We start from the raw sequence: 21,688 nt of genomic DNA, 5'->3' as shown, positions 1-21,688 counted from the left end.
TATAACTATATATATGTATATATGTATATTTTAAATGAGGCCTGGTTTCTTTCAGACTGGAGACTACTTTATTTCATTATATTATGGAAAAACAAAAGAGCAGAGGCCCCATGAGACTGCACACCAGTTGAACACAGCCCAACAGTGGACACAGGTCTGTAGTAGCCGGAGGACCCAAATAGTGTGAACAGCAGGTGACTCTTCTAAAGAAGCTTACACTGTAGGTTTAGGCCAGAACTTCCTCAACCCAAAGAAAAAGGAAAAAAAAAAAAAAAAACCAACAAAGAAATGTTTTTTTCCTTCTTTTAAAACAGCTGCCTAACTTGCTGGCTAAGCAAAATGTTTTTCCCTGTTGTAGCCTGGAAAGGAAGGAGCAGCACTTGGAGGACCTCTCGCCCCTTAGCCCTTCCTCCCACCCCGGACTGTACCATTAAATCTTAGATAACGGGGAGATTGAAAGCAGGACTTAAGTTAGTACTTGTCAAAACCCGTTGCTCGGCATGCGTGGCCTCGCGGGTTCCTTTCTTCCCATTGTGGCGATCAGAATCTCTTCTGGGGCTTGCTGTGCTTGCAAGGTCGCTGCGAGAGGGAGCTTTGAACTTTGGACCGCACCTGGGAGGGTGAAGTAAACAACAGGGCTATAAATGTCAGTGTCAGGCTGCAGCTTTGTGGAGCTGCCCTGCCAGAGCAAAGAGAGACAGAGAGAGGAAGCAAACTGGTCCCGAGGGGTTGCGTAAGTAGGACTTGATTCTTTCAGAGTTTGGGAAATGTTTTCTGAGACTGATAAAATACTTTCCCCCCTCTTTACAACAGGCTTTAGTAAAAAGGTCAGTAAAAGACATTAAAAAAAAAAAAAGATTTAAAAAACTAAGGAGAGTTTGGGTGTGGTAGGCGAAGTGTCTGGGGAGCGCAGTTAGAGTTTTTTGTTGGTTTTTGTCTTTTACTGTGCTGTGCTCAGGGGAAGCTGGGGAAATGGAAATGCAGCTATTTCTCTCTGCAGAAGACTGTGGTGTTCCAGGGGCAGCATTATTATCTGATTAGATTTCAGTGTTTCCCCCTGAAGGGTAGAGGGAGGACAAAGAAGAGGAAAAGGTAATGGGTCTCAAGAGCCGAGATGGAAATACGCGCACCCCACAGTACTGTAGAGAGGTCCAGGGAACTCGTCAGCAGTTACAGAAGAAAAGCAGGGAGGTAGCAGGCTCCATCCACAGTGCACAAGTGGTCACCTGTAGCGGAGTACAGCTGTGCCACATGTGGTCCCTGGGGAGTTTTCGAGTTTAAGGAGAGAGTGGAAGCCCTTAGGCGGATGAGGGGCTTTAAAGGGAGAGCCTGTGTGGCAGAGTATGCCCATTTTCCTTTTAGGGGGGGTATAACCAAATGTAGTTCTGTACATGAACAGGAGTGAAAGACACTAACGATTAAAACTACTATCCAGTTGTTACTGGATCTAGTTTTATTTACCCTCATTCTTTTTATATAGCTCCTTGACAGTTAAAATGCAAAGTTTATTTATCCTACCAAAACAACTTTAAGCAACGCCCAGCAGCCTAGTGATTGTAACGACAGGGAAATCTGCCAGTGGAAATCCACGCTCTTTAGTCTCTCCTTCGCCACTAGATCAGTCTTTTCGCTAGAAACAGAGGTGAGGGAAACAGTCTTCTCGTGCATGTCTGCCATTTAGCCATTTGAAAATGCCTATTTCAGGGCAGAGCATCAAGTGCCGGCTTCATGCTCAAGATTCGGTAACAACTGAATTTAGTTTAGTTTTTTGAGATGTGTATGTGCTAGAGATTGCGTGACCCGGAGCCTCACATGAGTTTAGTTTAGGAGATAAGCACTAGCTAGACTTCCTATTAAGAAATGGAACAGCTTGCTTTGACGTTCATTTCGCTGTCCCAGAGCATACAGAAAACTGGCTGCTATAGTTATTGCAAGGTGGTGTATTACCCCAGTAGCTGAGAGATCAGATTTTGGATTGGGCAGATCCAATTTGAATCAACTCTTGTGGATTATTACCTGCGTGGTCATAGACAGGACACCCAAAGTCTCTCTAAGCCATAGTTTCCCCAGCTGCAGAAAGGATAGTGGTACAATTGTTCTGAGGCACAATTGGCATATGTAAATGTTCTTAGCATTGTTTTATGGCTTTATAGTTCTAGCAAAACCCAGTCACTGACCGATATAAGGATAATCCCATTATTATTATAAATATCAGCCTAATGGAACTTCCCTGATTAAACATCACAATTAAAAATGCATTAGTACAAATAGCTGAGATGAAGTTAAAAGGCACATTTTCTGACCATCCCCCCCCCCCCCCCCCCCCCCCCCCCCCCGCCCTGTTTTTTGGATAGGTCCTCATGGTGTGACCCTGGCTGGCCTGGAACTCGCTATATGTAGACGTAGCTGGCCTTGAACACACAGAAATCCACTGGCCTCTGCCTCCAGAGCCGAGATTAAAGAATGTGTACACCATACCCAGCTCTCCCTCATTTCAGTCTATCTTTTTTGTTTGCTTTTTTTCAAGACTGGGTCTCATTTCACATGTAGTCCTGGCTGTCCTGGAACTCACTACATAGACCAGGCTGGTCTCGAACTCACAGAGATCTACCTGCTTCTACCTCCCGAATGCTGGGAGTATAGGCATGCACCACTTTACACCTGGCTCTCCCTCCTTTCTTTAGTGAGGCTCTTATGTCACATTTTTTTTGGAGAGAGCAGTCTCACCATCTCCCCGAGACTGGCCTCTGTGTTGAGATTCTTCTGCCTCGGCTTCCCAAGTGGGGGGATTACAGGTGTGCTGCTGTAACCAGCTAAATTTGTATTTGGAAGCATTAAATGCCGTGAGAAATACACATTCTCACTCTGTATTCCAGACAGGCCTGGAATTTACCCTGTTGACATATTATTCTTGAATTCAGAGGCATCCTGCTGCCTCGACTCTTTAGGTTGTCGGCTTCCCAGGCATGGGCTACCACGCCTGACTTCTTCCACTTTTTGTCAACATGACTGAGTTAGCTGTGCAGATCTTATTTATTTATTTAAATGATTTTTGCACATTTTTCATCATGATCATGTCTCTTAAAAAATTCGGAGAGAGGTGGCCCTAGTTTAGAGGCTATTTCTGTTCAGGTACTTACTATTTTACCTTTCCTGGGTGAGAGGGCATCTTCTCACCCGAGAATGTTCTGTCTAGTGGCTGGAGCTTCCTGAAAGCAGTAGTAGCAGGAGAAATGAGTCTTAGATGGGGAAGAGCAATGACTTGTAATAGTTCTCTCTCCTTGGCTAAGATTTTCCTTTCTTGGTTGCATTTATCATGAGTATGGTGGTAACATCAAAGCAGATGGTTTTACATTTGAAGAGATTCAAATCCTGTATCATCATATAACTAGACATGGAGGAATAACAAGCCCAAAATATTGAATGTACCCAGATGTTTATAAATGTGGAAGGCTTGAACTTGAAGCCATGGTTTACTCTCTGCCTTTTGCCTGGCACTTTACAGGAAGATATCATGCAAGAGCTAAGGGCCATCACCAGCCACATTCACGTTGGTACCCTGTCTCCCTGTCTCCACCGCTACATCCTTTCTTCCTCACATCGCTTTCTGTGCTGGCTCTTTTTGGTTTTGTGCAGAATTCCCTACTAACACTTCCTAGGTTGACAGAGGACAGAATGAAGCACCCAGAACTTAGTGCATCTCAAATGAAAATTAGAATGTGTTTGCAGAGTGTATATGACTATACACTACAGTCGGAAGGTGTTTCTGAAATTTGTGTCTTCTCCTAGGAAAGTGCTTGGCTGTCAGTCAGCTACATTTCCGTAAGTGTGCTTATTGCGGCATCGTGCTACAGATAACTAGCTGATGGTTTGATCACTCCTCTACCTTGTAGCTGGCACTTTCCCCCTTTACAGGAAGATTTAGTGGAAGGAGGCTTAAGGCAATGGCATATTGAGCCCAACAAAATGGAGACAGACTTCATGGGCTAAGTTTTAGTAAGTAGGATTGTACCTACTGTGTTTAAAGAAATTCATAGTAATGACTGTGAAGCTATCTATGAAGTTCATTTTCTGTTTTACAGGACAACCCCAGCAATGTGGAGAAGCCTAGGGCTGGCCCTGGCTCTCTGTCTCCTCCCCTATGGGGGGACAGAGAGCCAAGGCCAAAGCCCTGCTTGTAAACAACCTCCAGCCTGGAGCATAGGAGATCAAAATCCAATGCTCAACTCTGAGGGTACAGTGACCGTGGTGGCTCTCCTTCAAGCCAGCTGATACCTGTGTCTTCTACAGGCGTCCAGGTGAGTAGTCTTTTAAGGTTTAGGACATCTTTAGGGAAAGCCGATAAATACAAGCAAATGCATATAAAATGCAATAAAAATAGAAATAATATTAATGTTAAGTAATGCTTTTGGAGACAAGTATGTTTGTATAACACAAATTTGGTGAAAAGACCAGGAGAACATATGTATATGTTCACACACACACACACCCGCACACATACATGGATATATATATATATACAATACTACCAAAATGTTTACTGTGGCATTCCTGGGCTTTGAACACATTTTCTTTTTTGCGTTCCTACATTTTGTAACTTCTCAATATGGTTTACCCATGTGAAATTCACTATTAGTAGAGGAAATTCTTCAATATAAGAAGCAGAGGAAGGCTGCCAGCACAGACACTAAACACTAGGATTGTAATAGAAGGTCTTGCATCATTTAACAATCATAAATAAAAAATATTAGTTGAGTCATCCACCAAATATTAATTGCATAACATTCTGTATATATGTAAGGTGGATTTAAATATATACTAATTTGGAGCTCGTGTTCATGCAAGCATTTAGCATAAAGTTTCAAGTTTTAGCCAGGCTATGGTGGTGCACATCTTTAATCCCAGCACTTGGGAGGCTTGGGAGGCAGAGGCAGGGGGAATCTCTGTGAGTTCGAGGCAAGCCTGGTCTACTGAGTGAGTTCCAGGACAGTTAGGGCTACACAGAAAAACAAACAAAACGTTCCAAGCTTTAAATAAAAGTGAAGCCTCAGTTTTACAACACAAAGAAAAATTTCAGTCAGTTAAAAATAATCAGAGCTTCACAGAAAGTAAAAAGAATGTAGAAGGCGGAACAAATCAACCAACTAAGTGTCACCGTTCACGTTACGTGTTTCCCCCTTAGACTGGAAGACCTGCGCCTGAAACTAGAGAAGGAAGGCTACTCTAACATTTCTTACATTGTTGTGAACCATCGAGGAGCCCCCTCTCAATTGAAACACACACACCTTAAGAATCATGTGTCAGACCACATTGCTGTTTACCGACAAGAAGAACACCAGACGGATGTCTGGACTCTCCTAAATGGAAACAAAGACGACTTCCTCATATATGACAGGTGAGCTCCTCCCAGACCCTTACTAGTCATTTTATTACTTTGATCATTCGCAGGAGCGTGCTTCACTGCTGAATGCCACAGGTCGCGTTTCGTCACACGTGACTCCTTGCTGTGGCAAACCCTTTCGGTTTTGACCCTTTGACGGACACTACCCTACTGTTTTTCTCCACAGCTTTCTTCTTCTTCCCATGCCACCTCCCCCTTCCCATTCTTCTTCTTCTTCTTCCTGTTTACATGTGTGTATTGTTCAGGGTGATTTAGTTTCCCCTCTCTTCATGCTGAACATTCTGCAAAAATGACCTCATCTCTTCGCTGACCACAATACTACGTATATCCTAGTGAACTGAAGTAAGTTTACAAAGTTCAAATACAGTAACCGAACGCCAAACCCGGCTTTCTCTTCCGCGGTGATAGTCACACACATGCTTGGTTGATGATGCTTGCTTTCTGCTGGCTCTGCCGGGGCTGGCTCCTCGCTTTGTCTCACATTAAATGCCATTTTAGCCTCACACTTTGTTCTTTCCGGCTGCTAAACTTCTAGTCAGCTGTAAAGTACAAATATAAAGACGTCTATTTTGGGTAAAATCGACATTTCAACCTTACCATTTTGGAGAATGTCAAACTCCAATTCTAGTGATTTTACTGTGCTGAAATTTTTCTTACATCAGATATGTTTCTTGGGATAAATGAGCCAGTGAGCATCATGTACACGTGTGCTCTAGACTCCCAATGCCCAATACCTGTGTCACTCAATAGAAAGGAGACTCATGAGTTTCAGGTTAGCTTAGGCCTCACAGTGAGTTCAAGGCTAATTTGAATCGCATTATGAGACTCTATCTAAAAAATTCAAGGGCTGGGGATATAGCCCACTGGTAGATCACTTACATAGGATGTGAAAGGCTTGGGTTTGTTTCCTAGACTACAAATTAATAAATAAAGAAGATACTGGCCCAAACTGTGACATTGTTTTTGTTACACAGTGATTTCTGGTTTTGTGAAATTTGTCTTGCCTGAGCAGTTATGAAAAGCTCCCATGGTTAGTCTTTGGCAGGACATATGCTAATTAAAAAAGTATCTGGCTGAGTCACAGTCATTCCACATTTTTAAATTATTTAATGACATCTATAACATTTAAAAATGCTAAAATAAGACTCAGCAACCTTGCTATAACCTGACCTGGTATATTGCCTGGGAACTCAATTATAGACCCCACTCAAGGAAATTTACTAGGAGCATGGAAGGGGCTACACAGTTGAGCCTGAGTAGGGTCACAGCAGAGAGGACAGTAGTAACATGGCATCTGTCTTTTAGATGTGGCCGTCTCGTGTATCACCTGGGCTTGCCCTATTCCTTCCTCACTTTCCCGTATGTCGAAGAAGCCATTAAGATCGCTTACTGTGAGCAGAAGTGTGGAAACTGCTCTCTCACGGTAGGTATTTTTCTCGGTTGTTTTTACCGGGTGATAAGGAGAAAACTTTAAAAATGTATCTAAATAAGTGGTTCATCATCAATTAGATAAGAAAATCTTAAATGTACATTTTCTGTTACATAACACTTGTTAAAACATATTTGCAAGACTCATATTTGCTACCTTTATCTTGAAAGGCTTTAAAAACAAACACGCCAACAAATCATGGCTGGAGAGATGGCTCAGTGGTTAAGAACACTTGCTGCTCTTGCAGAGGATCCCTGTTCAGTCCCCAGCACCAACATGGCAGCTTAGAACCACTTGAATTCCAGTCCATGTGGTGCCCTCTTCTGGCCTCTGAGGGTACCAGGCACAGAGGCAGTGCACCTAATCCAGCAGGCACGATACTCGTTCACATAAAGTAAAAAATAATAAATATTTAAAATAATAAAAATCAATGTAGATCACTATGTCACTTACTAATGAATGTTTTTGTATAAGTATGAGTGCTCCAAGAATTTAGTCAACACATAAAATATTATGACTGTGGTAACCTGGGCATGCTCGGAGCACAGTGATAGTCAAGCTCATCTGCGATGTTACCTGTAGGGAACTGAGACTAGATAACTAAATAAACTGTCAAGGATTCAGGACAACCAGCTTTGCTAAAGGGCTGTCCTCTTTCCCAGTCTGTAAGCTGAATTATTGCACTTACCTGAAAAAGAAATATGTTCTACTCATTACTGCTATCTCCTAATAACCATGAAAATATTTGTTCTTGTTATGAGAAGTATACATTTAAGCATTTTATTAAAAATCTTTTAATTTTTATTGACTAAATTTTTTTCTCCCATACTTTAGATAATTTTAAACAATGTTTCTCTAATAGGGCAGCCTGCCAAAATTTAAGTTCAGATTTGAAAATGTTTTGAAATTATTTAGTAGTTACATTTTCTTTCCCTAGATCGACAGGAAGCTTCCTCAAATTTCAACAAGTCATTTAATCAATTAACTTTGTTGACAGGCCATTTTAATTATACCACTTTTATATTTTTTTTTTTTTTTTTGGTTTTTCGAGACAGGGTTTCTCTGTGTAGCTTTGCGCCTCTCCTGGGACTCACTTGGTAGCCCAGGCTGGCCTCGAACTCACAGAGATCCGCCTGGCTCTGCCTCCCGAGTGCTGGGATTAAAGGCGTGCGCCACCACCGCCCGGCTCACTTTTATATTTTAATATTCATAAAATCTGAGAGTTAGTTTCAGATTTTAAAGATGAGACTGGGTTGCAAATAAAGCTCTTAAAGTTGAACTGACATGATTACTTAATGCCATTGTGATTTTATTTTTCATATTTTGGGGTTACTTCTGGTTTGTGTAAATGCCTGCTATAAACATACCCAGTTGTACTGAAATAAAAAGGCAGAAACATTTCCCATAATCAGCTTAAAACCTATGAAGTATTTGTTAACAAGAATAGCATACTATGGCAATTGATATCTAGACCAAATCAGCACTTTTCTGTTTTGCTGTCTCCCAGATGCCATCAATTATATGATACATTATTCGTTCTATTAAAAGGAAAAAAAAGGCTGTTGATTAAAGTAGGCTATGATGCTGATTTTACCCGACAGAACTGTGTAAACATTACTAAAGCTTGGTGAAATTAAAAACATTTTCCCACACATGTTGCAGAATGAAAAGTTTTTAATTAGCATTTTTGAGTTGTCGGGGAGAAACCATTTTGCTTTAGAAAACAGGACTAGGTTAGATGGCAGGGGTGAAAAGTTACACACAGCACTACTGATGTCGGGATTCCGTATTTGGCTGACTTCACTATGATCTAAGTTTTTTCAGCCAGTTTACTTAGTTTTGATTTTGCAGAGAGAACTATGGTAGTTTGGATTCTTTAAACCTTTAATAAAAAATACAGACATTGAGACCAAGGTCAGGCTCTTTTTCATTAATATACTAACCAACTGTATCCTAATTAACCTGTTGGAATAACATAAATGTTGGCTCTACAAGTAATTTTTTTAAATGCATTCATGGTAAATCTATGAGCTTGCTAATACGTGATTTATAAATTTGTTCCAGAGTCTTGAAGATGAAGACTTCTGTAAAAATGTGTCCTCAGCTGCCGTGGGTAGCACAGCGGAGCCCTCAAAGACACACCACCACCACAAGCACCATCACAAACACGGGCATAGGCATCTTGGGAGCAGTGAGCTATCCGAGAATGAGCGCGGGCATGGGCATCTTGGGAGCAGTGAGCTGTCCGAGAATGAGCAACCAGGAGCACTAGATGCTAAGCCAGCTTTGCCTCCTTCAGCCTTACATCATCCCCAGCACAGGCAGGGTCACTTAGAGAGCTGAGACATGCAGGCAAGTGAAGGCCTACAGCTTTCACTTGCCCAAAGGAAGCTTTGCCGGAAGGGGTGCCTAAACCAGCTCCTGTGTAAGTTGTCCCAGGAGTCCGGGACGACTGCCGGCAGCTGCTGCTGCCACTGCCGCCATCTCATCTTTGAGAAGTCAGGGTCCGCAATCACCTGACAGTGCGCTGAAAACCTCCCGTCCTTGTGTAGCTGACAGGGACTTTTTGCGGAGGAGAAAGTCATTGAATCTTGACAGTGTCGGGCCCCTCCAGCTGCCTGACGGAGTCAGCCACTAAACCCCACAGAAGCCAGCCCCACCTGAAGCTGAAAGAATAAGACCAAAAAGTGAAAGTGACGCCCAAACTAAATATCTAAAATAAGATGGCTGCTCCCTAAGTCAGTCTAAAGACACAATTCATTTTTAGGAAATTTTGCAATCCACTTAATAAATCAGTGAACTAAAAGCAGGAATTGGATTTGTGCAAACACGGAGAAATGTACCATATTGGCTTCTAAATTTAAAATTTTATGCCACAGAAAATTTGGCCCAAATCAGATTTGTATTGTGGGGTAACTAAAAAGTGACTGCAGCTTTTGGTTAATATGTCTTTTTTTGTCTTTTTCCAGTGTTCTATTTACATTGATGAGAACAGAAACATAAACTATGACCTAGGGGTTTCTGTTGGATAGCTCGTAATTTAGAACGGAGAAAGAACGACAAAGACACATTTTCCAGTTTTTTCTTTACTTAAACTCTCAAAACAACAACTTCATCTCTTTAATCTTACATTTTTAACCAACTAAATCTTAAACAGACTACATCTTAATATCTACTTATCTTTTTTTATATCTAAGACTACTAGCTTTCCTTTAGTACATACATCTGTGTATCTTATTTTCCTCATCTTATGTTGTATTGTTCTTCTGAACTGTGAGTGATTGTCTTGAAAGAATGGAAGAAAAGTATGTTGTTAACCTGCATGCTGCTTAAGACAGTATTTCCATAATCAATGATGGTTTAATAGAGAAACTCGGCCCTATGAACCTGAACTCTTTTATGGCTAATACCATTAAGCAAGAATGCAGTACAGAATTGGCCACAGTACAGACTTATCTCAATAAATGCAATTTTAAAAAGCTTAAAAGTGTGCGTCTTTATTATTTAGCATGCTCACATTGAAAAAAGAAGTGATTTTTTTAAATGCCTTTAAAGAAGTTAAGTTGTAGCTGCTGTATGAAGCGCTCACTCAAAACCGTCTCCGTGTGAGGCGGGAGTCTCTGGCCACTGCAAGGCGCTGCTCCAGGTCTCGGATGGTGTCCTGGAGACTCGAAATCTCCTTGCTCTTTTCCTCTTGAAGATGTTGAAGCTTCTAAACGAAGCAGAAGAAAGGTTGTCATTGAAATTGAGAAGAAAGATCAAGTAGAAGGAAGGGCAAGACAACGATCAAAACACACTTCAGGCTTATACTTTAAAAACTGCCATACTTTGAAAGGCCTGTAGCTTCACTTTTGTGTGACTGAAAGTGAAAAATGGTATTAGACTACGGAAATTATTTACTGTATTTACAGTAAACATTAGGAAATGTCGATAGGAACACACTAGGGCAATTAATTTACTGAAGTTAGAGTCATAGGACAAAATGCACATACCCTTCTGTAGATACTTTGTGGCAGAATAGTAGCATCTGCATAGGATTTTGACTTCGTCTGAATTCTTGCTAGTTTGGTGTCAAACTGAATCAAATTCAAAAAGAGAAAGTTATTAAGGCTGTTAGAGTTCAATACTTGGAAACAATGTTTCTACAGAAAAAGTATACCAACAAAACCCTTTGCTATATATTTTGAATTGAACACAATCTGTATAATAGACGTAAGTTTTTCAAATTATGAAACAACTTAAAAAAAGAACAAAGAACATCCAAACAAGATTCAGCTAAATGGTGAGTTAAAATTGCTTTGGGGGCTTTAAAAAAGGGCCCAAAGCCTGGGCACTACCTCTCTAGGTAGCGCGGTACTTTTTCTCAAGACACCATTGCTCTTCCTACCCTTCCCTGTGAGGCATGCTCTTGAACACTGAGTAGAAAATGTTTCCACATTACATTGGTGTACTTTTGTCAAGAAAATACTTTGTAATCCATATTTTTAGGAGAAAAGCTCATGTCTTTCAAACTTTGAAGCCAAATATTAGAAATTGGATGTAATTTAGTCAATTCAGGGTTTCTGTTTTTGTTTTGTTTTGAATTAAATTGAGTAAAATTAAAAGATTCCTACAGCCTACTCTTTTTTTTTTTTTTAATTTATTTTGCAATACAATTCAGTTCTACATATCAGCCACGGATTCCCTTGTTCTCTCCCCTCCCGTCCCCCTCACCTTCCCCCCAACCCCCCCCCCCCCCCCCCCATTCCCATCTCCTCCAGGGCAAAGCCTTCCCCACAGACTGAGGTCAACCTGGTAGACTCAGTCCAGGTAGGTCTAGTCCCCTCCTCCCAGGCCGAGCCAAACAATCCTGCATAGGCCCCAGGTTTCAAACAGCCAACTCATGCAATGAGCACAAGATCTGGTCCCACTGCCTGGATGCCTCCCAAACAGATCAAGCCAATCAACTGTCTCACCCATTCAGAGGGCCTGATCCAGTTGGTGACCCCTCAGCCATTGGTTCATAGTTCATGTGTTTCCATTCATTTGGCTATTTGTCCCTGTGCTTTATCCAACCTTGGTCTCAACAATTCTCGCTCATATAAACCCTCCTCATTCTCGCTAATTGGTCTCCCAGAGATCCACCCGGGGCCTAGTCATGGATCTCTGCATCCAGACCCCTCAGAAGTTGGATGAGGTTTCTAGCACAACAATTAGGGTGTTTGGCCATCCCATCACCAGAGTAGGTCAGTTCGGGCTGTCTCTCGACCACTGCCAGCAGTCTGTTGTGTGGGTATCTTTGTGGATTTCTGTGGGCCTCTCTAGCACTTTGCTTCTTCCTATTCTCATGTGGTCTTCATTTACCATGGTCTCCTATTCCTTGTTCTCCCTCTCTGTTGTTGATCCAGCTGGGATCTCCCGCTCCCCCAAGCTCTCTTTCCCTCGACCCTCGCCTTTCATTACCCCCACTCATGTCCAGGCTGTTCATGTAGATCTCATTCCATTTCTCTGTCATTGGGTGATCCCTGTGTCTTTCTTGGGGTCCTGTTTTCCAGGTAGCCTCCCTGGTGATGTGAGTAGCAGACAAGTCATCCTTGTTTCATGTCTAGTATCCTGCTATGAGTGAGTACATATCATGCTTGTCTTTCTGAGTCTGGGTTACCTCACTCAGGATGATTTTTTCTAGATCCATCCATTTGTCTGCAAACCTCATGATGCCATTGTTTTTCTCTGCTGAGTAGTATTCCATTGTGTATATGTACCACATTTTGTTTATCCATTCTTCAGTTGAAGGACAGCCTACTCTTATAAGCCATTTTTTAAAGCATAATATTCCACTATAATTCTTCTTTTTAGATTTACTTTAGTGTAGCCTCTCAGAAAACTAGAATAAGCTTTCCACGAGATTGTGTTCTGGTTTGAGGAGAGAACTAGAGAGTTATAATGAAGACAGACATCTGAGTACTAGTCAAACAGTATAATCAGACTGGTCTAGTGACATGGCCCAGGTAGTAAATAAAATAAAAATTCCTAACTGATGGAAGCTAAGTTGGTGGTACATCTTGAAATACGACCTGCTGCTGTATTTCAGCTGGCCAGCCAGCGCTCTCTGTGGACATAATGGCTGGGAGCCAGAGGCGGCACCATCAGCAGCCGTACAGCCAGACACACAGTGGCAGCAATAGCAACAGCAGTGTTAATAGCAATAAAAAAATCCTTCTGAAGCAACCTAACCCCCTTTCTGCCCCATAATGTTACCTATAGACCCCCATCAAGTACCCTGGCCATAGCAAAGCTCCTGGAAAATAAATTATTTTAATTTTTTTTTTTCGAGGCAGGGTATCTCTGTGTCGTTTTGGTGCCTGTCCTGGATCTTGCTGTGTAGACAAGGCTGGCCTCGATCTCACAGAGATCTGATGCCTGGCTCTGCCTCTCGAGTATTGGGATTAAAGGTGTGTGCCACCACCATCCAGCTTACTTTAACTATTTTTTAATATTAAATAATTAACATTAACATTAATTAACATTAATTAAAATATTAACATTATTTAATATTAAATGTTATAATTTAATTAGTTAATTAATATTTAATCCCAAATAACATTAAAATAATTAATTTTAATTAAGATCTGTGAATTTTTGCATAATGTAAAGTGGAAGTAGAGATGGGCAGAAGCCATGGCACAATAATGGAAAAATAGGTTGGTAGAATTTAGAAAAAAAAATGCAAAAGACAAATTCCTTGTTAACACATCAGTATCCTTGAGATTCTGACATGTAGTGGAACAGAAAAGAAAAAGGAACTACAAAATTTATGAGACATACTTATTTAAAATACATTTACAAATGTTCCAAAGGAATTTTGTTTGACTCTAGAATATATATTTTCATAGAAATATGTTATGGAGAAATTGGTCTGTTTTTAGCTCATATAAAACAAAAGAGTTCCATGATTTCTTCTGGGGAGAGAGAAATACCAAGGATTTGTTGTTCTCTCCCCATGCTGGAACGGTGGCCATTTGTCCCTGTGTAGACCAGACTGTAAACTCAGGTAACTCCTGAGTGGCTGTCCTCATTCTCAGAGGAGGCACATCCTTCCTGGAAGCTGGGACCTTCCTCAGATCAAGTGCTGTAAAGCATATGGGCAGCAGCCTGCGGACTGAGCTCTGCGTTTGCTGAAGAGTGAGAATGTGGAGCATCTTCTTCTCAGAGGGTTCTATCTAGTCCTGAAATTTATGTCATTGCAATAAGAAACAAACAAAGCATGGTTTAGACTACGGAACACGCTCCCGTTTAGCAGACTCATAAGCACCTACTTCTAGACGCAGTCTGAGTATTTCATTTTGTTTTTCCTTCTCTTGAGTTCGTAACTTTGCATTTAACTCTGCTATTTCCATCTCCTTCTTTGCCATTAATTCTTTGTGCTTTTCTTCATTTAATTCAACTAAGTAAAACAAAAATAAATGCATTCATTTAACAGTTCAAAGTTATGTGCTTACGTTTATTTATTTTTTCCTTGACTTCTTCAGCATGTTTATTGATCACTTGTGTACCAGGCATTATACTAAATGCTACATACAAAGTACATGTGTTCTCTGTTTTCACTGAATCCCTGCTTTGGGCTAGGAGACAGACATTAATTACAGCTGTGATTGGGAGGATGCAGGAGGAACATGGCAAAGTGCAGACAACTCTGGAGGAAACCATTAGTTGCTTTTCCCATCACTGTACCAACATACCCAACAAGAAGCAACTTAGGGGAAGGAAGGTTTGCTTTGGCTCAGTGCGTAGATTCAAGCCACTATGGGGAGAAGACATGGCCATGAGTAGCTCTGTGGGGTGGGAGCCTGCAGTGGCTGCTCATCTCAGGGAACTAGGAAACAGACAGATAATATGAAGTGGGGCTGGGCTGTAAAGCACAAGGTTTATCACCCCGGCGACACGCTTCCTTCAGGTAGACTCTACCTCCCAAGGGTTCCCCAATCTCCTCAAACAGCACCCACTGGGGACCAAGTGTAGAAACATTAGCCTCTGGGGGACATTTCACATTCAAAAAGTGAGAGAATTGTTAATCAAATTTGGGGGAATGAGCCTAAGGTGGGAGGGGCCTTTCTCAGGATGTTATCTTTAAGGCAGAGCCTCACATATAGAGCCATTTGCGAGGTATAGACGTTCTAACAAATGAGAACTGTTGAGAGGAATGCTGGCTCCACCTTAGGAGAAAGAAACAAGAGTACATGATGCACCTACTACCCAGTGATCATTTTAAAGTGTGGTTTTAATGGGAAACCTGGCTTCATAGCTTATTATTTGTATGCATGTAGTACCCTAGACTGCAAAGCACATTCATTTGAGGTGTGGTGGTTTGAATAAGAACGGACCCATAGGCTCATATATTTCAATGCTTACTCACCAGGGAGTGGAACTATTTGAAAGGATTAGGAGGTGTGGCCTTGTTGGAGGAAGTGTGTCACTTTGAGGTTTCAAAAGCCCATGTCAAGCCCAGTAGATCTCTCTGCCAAAGGATAGCTCTCAGCTACTGCTCCAGCACCTGCCTGCCTGTGATATGCTCTCCACCATGAGGATAATGGACTAAACCTCTGATACTAAAATGTGCCTTCATTTAAGTAAATGATTTTTAAGGAAGTGAATTTTATTAATAAATCATATTTTAGAAATTGTGCATGTAGGGTAGTTTTTTTTAATGTATTTTGAACAAGGCTTGACATAGTGTTTGAAACACAAAGGTGTTTCAAATGATTTTGCATAAATTATTTGCGCTATTAAGCATCAATAGCTTACAAAATAAGATACACAGAGGTTGGGAAGGGACACAAAGCTTGGATTACTGGGCTAGAAGGTCTGAATTATTACACTTGACTGCAGATCTGCAAGTCCTTGCTATACTTTCCCAAATGATCAGGCCTCTTTCCTGATCAACATCACATCCTATGCTCCATCAAATTTCCTATTCTCTTCGCTTTCTTATTCTTGTTAATGACACACGTCATCAAGAATGGGAGCCTCAAGACAATCTCTTATTTTAGTAAGAGTTGATCAGTTCACCAAACCCAGAAGTAAGCGATTTCTACCCACAACTAATCCATGACTGTTTCAGGCCCTGCTTTTCTCCCCATTTGAACTACACATCTAATCTCTCTACTGTTAATGGCACATCGACACCACATAACCCACTTTGTCAGTTGCTCTAAATACAACTGTAGTTATGGCTACCACCTTCTCAGTCACTTCAGTCACTTCAGATTTTCTGACAATGTGTCAAAGAATACATCCCTAAGCCATAGTCTTTCTGTTGCTGAACCTTTTTGTATAATATAAAAAGAAGGAACGAGGCAACCATTCCCTAATGTCCAACATCTTCCTCTCTGACTATCTAAAGATAACAGGAACAATTTCTTTTTTTTTAAAGAAACTAAAATTTCACTTCATTGTTCTTTAAAAGCTTTAAAAACTGAAAAAAACCTATTTAATAAGTTAAAGGAGATCTCATTTTTCCAGAGCACATTAAAGCTTCTAAAATAAAAATAAAGATAAAAATAAAAATAAGTGCTTTCAATGGCAGTAACAGCAGTGTTTAAAAGCTGATGGTAGGATGCATATTTGGGGTAGTGTTTTATTAACATACTTATAAATAATTGTTCACTGTGGAAACATATACTGGATTAAAACCACATTTATATAAGCCATTTCTGTAGTTCAGGATATATAGGCTTTATATGTATTTAGTTTATAGCACTAAATTATCATTATACTTAGCTTAAGGGTTAAAATAGTGTTCAAAGGAATATCATTGAATATTAGTCTTTGCAAAACTGAACTTCTTGGTGCATCTCATAAAAATTATTTATAAATCAGTACCTCAGGATCTACTCACTTTTTAACTTGATAAAAGGAATAATTAGGAAATTAAACAGAAAAAAGCTTTTGTACCATTCATACACTTGAAAATATTTATTTGAATTTTCTCTTTTTCTAGAGTGTCACATAAACAAAACACAGTATTTTGAATCTGGATTTATTTACATATTTGTTTATTTTTTCCTTTTCGAGGCAAGGACCAGCAATGCACCCTGGCTAGACTGGAGTTCACTTTGTAGCTGAGGCTAGCCTCCCATGTGCAGCAGTTCCTCTATTCCTATCTCTGCCTCTTGAGTGCCAGGGTACAGGCATGTGCCACCCCACCAGGCTGCATTCACTTATAGCGATGCTTCTGAGGTGGCCATACTGTGGAGTGCATCAGTGGTCGGTTCTTTTCTATTGCTGTGGATGGATGTACTGTTGAGTTTTAAAAAACTAATACTAGTTAACAAATTTGTATGATTACAAACATCTTCTCATACGCTTATTTTTCTCCTGTATATCTTCGGGGTAGTGTTTATTCAAAGTTTTTTTGCATCTTAAAAAAATTTTATATTTCATTTTATTTTATGTACATTGGTGTGAAGGTGTCAGATCCCCTGGAACTAGAGTTACAGACAGTTGTGAGCTGCCATGTGTGTGCTGGGAACTGAACCCGGATCCTTTAGAAGAGCAGCAAGTGCTCTTAACCACTGAGCCATCTCTTGATCAAATATTTGCCCATTTTCTTGTGGATTGCTACATAGTGTAGAGAGCTTGCAAGAAATTATGTGTTTCTTACCTCAGCCTCAAGTGCTGGGATTACAAGTGCCTGGCTTCAAGTTAACTTTATTTTATTTTATTTTATTGGTTTTTCGAGACAGGGTTTCTCTGTGTAGTTTTTGGTGCCTGTTCTGGATCTTGCTCTGTACACCAGGCTGGCCTTGAACGCACAGAGATCTGACTGGTTCTGCCTCCCTCAAGTTAATTTTATATATGATGTTCATAAAGATAGGGTCATTAAGCATGGCTTCAAAATAAACCAGTTCACTACATACATGCAATGAGATCCATTTTACTAAAGAAAATTAGTGAAGTTATATTCCATATAGCAAGGATATAATGGAAAATCTATTTAAACCTTTTATATTAATGATATAAAGATGCTGGTTCACATTAGGCAAAATTGAGCACAAACATGAATGAAACTTAGAACTATTATATTTATGTTGCATAAATATACAGAACTTCAGTTAAAATGTATCAAGGCAGTGTTCATTCACTATTATTGGAAAAAATAATATACATCTTTAAATTGTTTCATGATATATCAGAATTCAATAAATGAAAATTTAAAGTTACCTTTTTTTTGAATATCCTGATAAAGTTTGCTCATTTCGATTTTATGTCCCTCCTCTTTGACTTTCATTTCACTTCTAAGTTTGGCAATATTATTCATATATTCCTAAAATTAAAATACATTCACTTTCAATATAATAGTTATAATTTTTGAAAATTAAAAGGTTAATTTCCCAGTTTATATAATTTTGACATGTAACCATATCCAGTGCTGTTTATTTATTTTCAATTAACTTGTTAGTGCGCATACACAAAACAACAAGTTTTATTATTCACACATATGTATCACTCTACCGTGCTTATATGCATCCATTTCCTGTCCCCTCCATCAATTGTTCCCTTCCCTCTTTCAACACAGTCCCTCTTCTGCTAAAGAGACATCTAGATTCTGCGTCACAGGAAGTGCTGCATTTTGCTTTGCTTCCTCCCCACTGTGGTTTGATTGTGCTCCTGTCTCGATTCTGGGGCACCAGATGGGGATGCTGCTGTGGAACCCTTAGGAGGCAAAGCCTTGTGGGAGAAGCCTTGAGATGGACAGTCTGCCTCTACTTTCTGCTCAAACTCCGTTTCCTGACTGCAGCTGCAATGTGGCGAGCCGCCTCGTTTCTGCAGCTCTCCCTCTGCTGTGATCAGATGTGTCCCTTTAAATTGGAAGCCCAGACAACTTCCTCCTTTAACCTGTTTCTTGTCAAGTCTTTAGCTGTGGCAACAAGAAAAGTGATTGACACACTGTCCATCACCCTTCTTGTTTCTTCTCTCCACGTCCTTGAGACTCCTTTTCCCTCCACATTGTACCTTCTGCTTTGTTCATGGCACACACACAGGCACGCACATGGGCACACACACTCCCACACCGTGTGTATGTTCCCCATCCATCAGCCTCATCTTACTCATGTCTCCTTTGCTCCCCTAAACATTTTGCTTCTACCTTCACGTCAAATATATGTGCACGATTTTATGTATTTACATGAAATCTAGGAGCCACAAATGAAAGAAAACATATGATATTTATCTAAGATTGGCTTAATTTGTTTAATATGATTATCTCCAGTTGTATTCATTTTCCTACAAACAACCTAACTTCATTTTTCTTTATGGCTGAAAAAAAATACTATTGTATATAGATACATTTTCTTTTCTCTCTCTCTCTCTCCTTTCTCCCTTTTTCTTCCTTCTTTCCTTCCTTTCTTTCTTACTCATTTTTTTCCCCAGCTTGATCAGTTTCCCCTACCTCCCTCCCCTTCTGTCAGTCTCTCTCCGCATCCTCTTCTCCCCCATCCATTTCCTCTCCCTTCCCTTCAGGAAAGTGCAGGCCTTCCATGTGTATCAGCCAGCCATGATAAATCAAGTTGCAGTGAAATGAGGCACCTCTTTTCCTATTAAGGCTGGACCGGGCAACCGGCAGGAGGAAAGGGTCCCAAGAGCAGGCAACAGAGTCAGATTCCACAGGATCCCCTCCCCCCCAGTTCTGCCTAATGATTGGCTGTGGGTCTCTACATCTGTTTCCATCAGTTGCTGAAGGAAGCCTCTCTGATGACAATTGGGTTAGGCACCAATCTATGAGTATAGCAGAGTATCATTAGGAATCATTTCACTGAACTTTTTTCTTCTTGTTTTCCAGTCATGTTTGGTTCTATCCTAGGTCTCAGGGCTATCCAGCCTCTGGGTCCTGGTCCTCCAGTCATCATCAGGGGTGAGCTACCTTTCAGAGTATGGGTCTCAAGCTGGATCAGTCATTGTTTGGTCACTCCCATAATATGTGCACTACCTTTGTCCCAGCATGTCTTATAGGCAGGGAAAATTTTAGGTCAGAGGTTATGTGGCGAAGTTAGTGTCCCAGTCCCTTTACTGGAAGTCTTGCCTGGTTACAGGAGATGGCCAGTTCAGGCTCCATATATCTCATTGCTATGAGTCTTAGCTAGGGTCACCTTCATAGATTTCTGGGAGTTTCCATTGCACTAGGTTGCTAGCTCATGCCAGAGACGCCCGATTCCAGTGGTCTTTCCCAGTATTCATTCCCTCCACTCCCCGCCCCTTCTATCTGATCCCTCTTATTCCAATGCTCCCCCCCATCCAGACCTCTCCCCCTGTCCACTTGTGATATCTATTCTATTTCCCCTTCACAGTGAGATTCATGGTGTTCCCCCTTGAGCCTTGTTACCTAGCTTCTTTGGGTCTACAGATTGTAGCATGGCTATCCTTTACTTTATATCTAATATACATTTATGAGTTAGCACATACTATGTTTATCTTTCTGGGTCTGGGTTACCTCACTCAAGATGATCTTTTCTAGTTCCATCCATTTGCCAGCAAATTTCATGACGTCATGTTTCTAACAGCTGAGTAACGTTCCATTGTGTAGATGTATCACATTTTCTTTATCCATTCTTTGGTTGAGGGGCATCTAGGTTGTTTCCACCTTCTGGCTATTACAAATAAAGCTTCTATAAACATAGTTGAGCAAGTGTCCTTGTGGTGTGGTAGAGTGTCCTTTGGGTAAATGCCCAGGAATGGTATAGCTGGATCTTGAGATAGATCAATTTCCAATTTTCTGAGAAACTACCATAGTGATTTCTATAGTGATTGTACAAGTTTGCACTCCCACCACTAATGGAGGAGTGTTCTCCTTGCTCCACATCCTTTCCAGCATGAGCTGTCACAGTGTTTTTTAGCCACTCTGACAGGTGATGGAATCTCAGAGTTGTTTTGATTTACATTTCCCTGATGGCTAAGGATGTTGAACTCTTCTTTAGGTGTTTCTCTAACATTTGAGATACCTCTGTTGAAAATTCTGTTTAGATCTGTACCCCATTTTTTAAACTTCCTTTTTATTTATTGTGTCTTTCACATCATGCATCTCCAGCCCATTCATTTCACCATTGCTTTGTATCTGCCCTCTGCCCTTGCAAACCTGCCCGTCCCCCCCCCCCATCAAATAAAATAAAATTCAAGAGAAAAAAAGGAAATAATCTTGTCATGGAAGCTGTAGTGTGACACAGTAAGTCATGCAGTAAAATCTTTGGTCCACATATCTTTAGTTGCAAGTGTTCATTGCAAAGAGTCATTGGTCTGGTTCGAGGCCTCTGTTTTCTGGTACACTATTGATGCTGGCCCTCACTGGGAGTCCTCCTTGGATATCCTGCTGTTGCCCTGTGTCACAGAGATCCTGCAGCTTTGGGTCTGCAGGACCAGCCCCTTCATGTGTTCCTGTAGATCATAGATGGGGTGGATGTTGGGGTGGGCCAACTCCCAACTCTGATTCTGGGCCTAGGTAGTTGTAGAGTTGGTCAGCCCGCAAGCTCTCCCTTGTCCTCATCACCAGGATGAGCTCTCCAGCACTGCCCCATCGGAGTTCACCCTGTACCACAATGAGCAAGGGGTGGGGCCAGTTCTCCTGCTTTCATGCCCTCGGGGTCCCCTCTCCTACATCTGAACCATTAGGGCCAGTTCTACTGTGTTGCTCAGGTGAGGTACAGGGGTCAGTCTCCTCAGTGCAGCAGCTGGTGAAGGACAGGGGCAGCTCCCCACTCTTATGACCTCAGGGCCAGCCCTTCCATCCACCACAGGCTGTGAAGGGTGTGGGGGCACCATATGGCAGATGAGGGGCAGGGCCAGATTTCTCATGCTCATGTTCCTGGGGCTAGCTCACCCTCATAAACAGG

The 21,688-nt window shown here is 41.1% G+C and overlaps 2 protein-coding genes across 3 annotated transcripts in view; one reads left to right on the top strand and one right to left on the bottom strand.

The window, feature by feature from the left end:
* The first annotated feature begins 576 nt into the window (after window positions 1-576).
* On the top strand, window positions 577-10,317 carry Selenop (selenoprotein P). The gene is given in 5 exon segments (XM_052743221.1): window positions 577-733; window positions 4,083-4,298; window positions 5,183-5,395; window positions 6,707-6,824; window positions 8,895-10,317. Coding segments are annotated over 5 exon segments (1,263 nt in total). The 5' UTR covers window positions 577-644; the 3' UTR covers window positions 9,522-10,317.
* Ccdc152 (coiled-coil domain containing 152) overlaps window positions 9,736-21,688 on the bottom strand; it is a 27,395-nt gene continuing 15,442 nt past the window's right edge. The window contains exons 5-8 of one of the 2 annotated variants that reach the window (XM_052743222.1): window positions 18,030-18,132; window positions 14,126-14,253; window positions 10,823-10,906; window positions 9,736-10,542 (exon numbers count right to left, since the gene is read on the bottom strand). In XM_052743222.1, the coding sequence (XP_052599182.1) occupies window positions 10,420-10,542; window positions 10,823-10,906; window positions 14,126-14,253; window positions 18,030-18,132 (438 nt within the window). In that variant the 3' untranslated portion in view covers window positions 9,736-10,419. The remainder of the gene's footprint in view (window positions 10,543-10,822; window positions 10,907-14,125; window positions 14,254-18,029; window positions 18,133-21,688) is intronic. The other variant, XM_052743223.1, reaches the window with a different exon arrangement.

The sequence above is a fragment of the Peromyscus californicus genome, unplaced genomic scaffold, assembly GCF_007827085.1.
Source record: "Peromyscus californicus insignis strain IS unplaced genomic scaffold, ASM782708v3 Scaffold_18__1_contigs__length_77618521, whole genome shotgun sequence".
Taxonomy (NCBI): domain Eukaryota; kingdom Metazoa; phylum Chordata; class Mammalia; order Rodentia; family Cricetidae; genus Peromyscus; species Peromyscus californicus.
Note: the sequence above shows the minus strand (reverse complement) of the source record. Positions and strands in the feature narration are given on the sequence as shown.